The sequence below is a fragment of the Ptychodera flava genome, chromosome 1 (assembly GCF_041260155.1).
Source record: "Ptychodera flava strain L36383 chromosome 1, AS_Pfla_20210202, whole genome shotgun sequence".
Lineage (NCBI taxonomy): Eukaryota > Metazoa > Hemichordata > Enteropneusta > Ptychoderidae > Ptychodera > Ptychodera flava.
This window is the reverse complement of record NC_091928.1, coordinates 8,943,716-8,946,536: the sequence shown is the minus strand read 5'-3', so window position 1 is coordinate 8,946,536 and position 2,821 is coordinate 8,943,716. Positions and strand designations below refer to the sequence as shown.

Below are 2,821 nucleotides of genomic sequence, written 5' to 3'. Positions count from 1 at the left end.
CCCTGTGAATCTTTTGATCCGTTTGTTGCCTTCTCCACCATGAATGGCTTTCAGAGAACATTTAGTACCCTCAGGAAAGTTGCGGACAAAACGACAAGATACAAGAACCATGTCCGATTTCTACAATCTTGTAAACAGTCGAACACTTTTCCTCGGTCTTTGTTATGGAAACATAAATCACCTTTCACCGATGTAAACTTTGGAAAACGATGGACGGACATTTTAGAATCAACAGCGTCACAACTACAAAATTGTCTCATCGAATATTATCAGTCTAATATTGAACATAATTTACCGCAGAGAATGCAATATTTCCAAGCTAAACTACAAAGACAAACCGATTGCCGTCTGTATAGACGTCTAAATCGACAACTCCAAGAACAGATCATTAAAACTGATTCGATGATGAAACAACGTCATAATTTGAAACTAGAACAACTGCTGCCAGTATGTGAAGAAAGCAATCCGACTATTCAGAAGGGGATAAATGTCAAGTTCGTCACCCGACGGCGTTTTGATAAAAAGATCCGAATACAAAATGCTCACCGGCGGTGTCACAATAATCTTAAAAGTCGTCGTACTACAAGCACAGGTGGGTTAGTGGTCAACCTCAGCGACAAGCAGCTTGATAATAACTCTGTACACCTATTAGGTAGAGGCCTTGGATTCTGTCCCAAGCCCCAGTCTCTTGACAAGAAACGCGTCGTTTACGATTGTGCTTCGTTTACAAGAAAAGTGCGACTTCTTCATCATTTTTCTACGAAAGACGAATCTGATCAAGAAAGTGCAACCAGTCCGGATTTTCTTAAGGAATATAAACCGAAGAAGAAGTGGACACCAAAACCCGGCACCGACAAATTTGTTGACATGTATTGTTCTACCTTATTAAATGAAGCATATTGCCATGAATCAAAGCATGCTGATCAAATCAATGATAACATTACTTCAGACGAACGGAAATCACTGAATGAACTGCGGAAAGATAAGTCAGTTGTAATCACCAAAGCGGATAAAGGAGGCTCAGTAGTAATACTCAATAGAATTGATTATGAGAAAGAATGTCTTCGACAACTCAGTGACACCAACTTTTATGAGGAGGAACATTCTGATTGCACTCCATCCGTCATTAGTAAATTGAAGGAATACTCGAACATGCTCCTACGTTATGACATAATTGGCCAGGATATTCACGATGCTCTCTGTAATATTGATGATACTAAGGAGGCTTACTTCTATATCCTTCCAAAAATACACAAATTAACACAAGATGAACTCAACAACCATGTAATACCACCTGGAAGACCAATTTGCAGTCACATAAACAGCCCCTGTAGGCCTACTGCCTTATGGTTGGATCATATTTTAACACCCGTGGAGGCGAAATATTGTGGAGTTGATCTGGTGAAAGACACAACTGAATTTCTTGCCCATCTTGAAGAGTTCAACAGTATTCATGCCCCTCTACCAGACAATTTGTTGATTATCACCATGGATGTTCGCAGTTTGTACACAAATATACCTCACAGCGATGGACTCACCGCCTTGAACGATGCTCTACAACACCATTCCGTGTATAATAAAATCGAAATCGAGATTATCCTTCAACTCGTCTTGTATATTCTCAGTAACAATCATTTCTCATTTCTGGACAGACATTTTCGCCAAGTTCAGGGTACGGCCATGGGCATTCCATTCGCAGTGAAATATGCAAATATTTTCATGGCATGGTTCAGGAAGACATTTCTCCTCAAACTCCCTTTATATGATCCCCTATGGCACAAGAGATTCGTGGATGATTTAATTGAATTATGGTATCGGAGCAGAGAGACGATTGAACAGTTCATACAGATTGTTAACACTGTCCATCCATCAATTAAATTCGACGTAGAGTTCAGCAAGGAGGAACGAGCGTTCTTGGATGTACGCGTCATACGCCATGGTGACAGATTAGAAACCAATCTATACATCAAACCAACGGACTCTGGAACATACCTATCTCCACATTCCTGCCACCCGAGATATATTTTCCGATCAGTACCTTAGAATCAGGCAATACGCATTTGCCGTATTTGTTCGGTAGATGAGTGGTCTGAACATCAACTACATTCTTGCAAGATCAAATAATTTCATCGGATACAAACAAGAGGACATTAAACCGATTATAAACAAAGTCAATAAACTAGATCGACATCGTTTACTGCAATACAAAACAAAAATAGCGGAATCCCAATTGACATACGTCACTGACTACAACCCATTGGGCCCCGATGTGAAAAAAATGGTGACACAACATCACAAGATACTAATGAAATCGGCTACAATGAAAAGAGTTATGCCTTCACCTCCGCTATTAGCATATCGTCGCTGCAGGAATTTGGGAGACATCCTTGTCCACAATAAATCACAGAACTTCGTACACCAAACTTTATCTCACCCTTGCAATGCTACCCGTTGCATTAATTGTAAATATATGATAACCACTGATACCTTTACTAGCAAAGTAACGGGAGAATGGTTCAAAGTGAGAGGCAACCTATCGTGTACGTCATCATGGGTAATTTACTCGATCGTCTGCAGAAAATGTCAACTATTGTACATTGGACAAACACGGAATATGGTCTAACAAAGACTTTCAGCCACCGAAGCTGTATCCGTAGACGACAGTATAACACTAGCCCACTTGTAGCACCACACTTCAATGAATCGGGACATTCGGACAGTGATCTCGCGGTTGTCGTCATGGAACAAATCACAAACAAAGACCCCTCATGTTGGATTCTAAAGAGACATTTTGGATAAAGAAGTTGAAAACAATGTATCC

At 40.3% G+C, this 2,821-nt stretch overlaps 1 protein-coding gene across 1 annotated transcript; it reads left to right on the top strand.

The window, feature by feature from the left end:
- The first annotated feature begins 405 nt into the window (after positions 1-405).
- Positions 406-2,043, top strand: LOC139115526 (uncharacterized). The gene has a single exon (XM_070677736.1). The coding sequence runs from the start codon at positions 406-408 to the stop codon at positions 2,041-2,043; it is 1,638 nt and encodes a 545-aa protein (XP_070533837.1).
- Positions 2,044-2,821: the final 778 nt, after the last annotated feature.

Bases quoted from the DNA above. Each gene is read 5' to 3' on its own strand.
- LOC139115526 (XM_070677736.1), top strand. From the start codon at position 406: ATGAAACAACGTCATAATTTGAAACTAGAACAACTGCTGCCAGTATGT.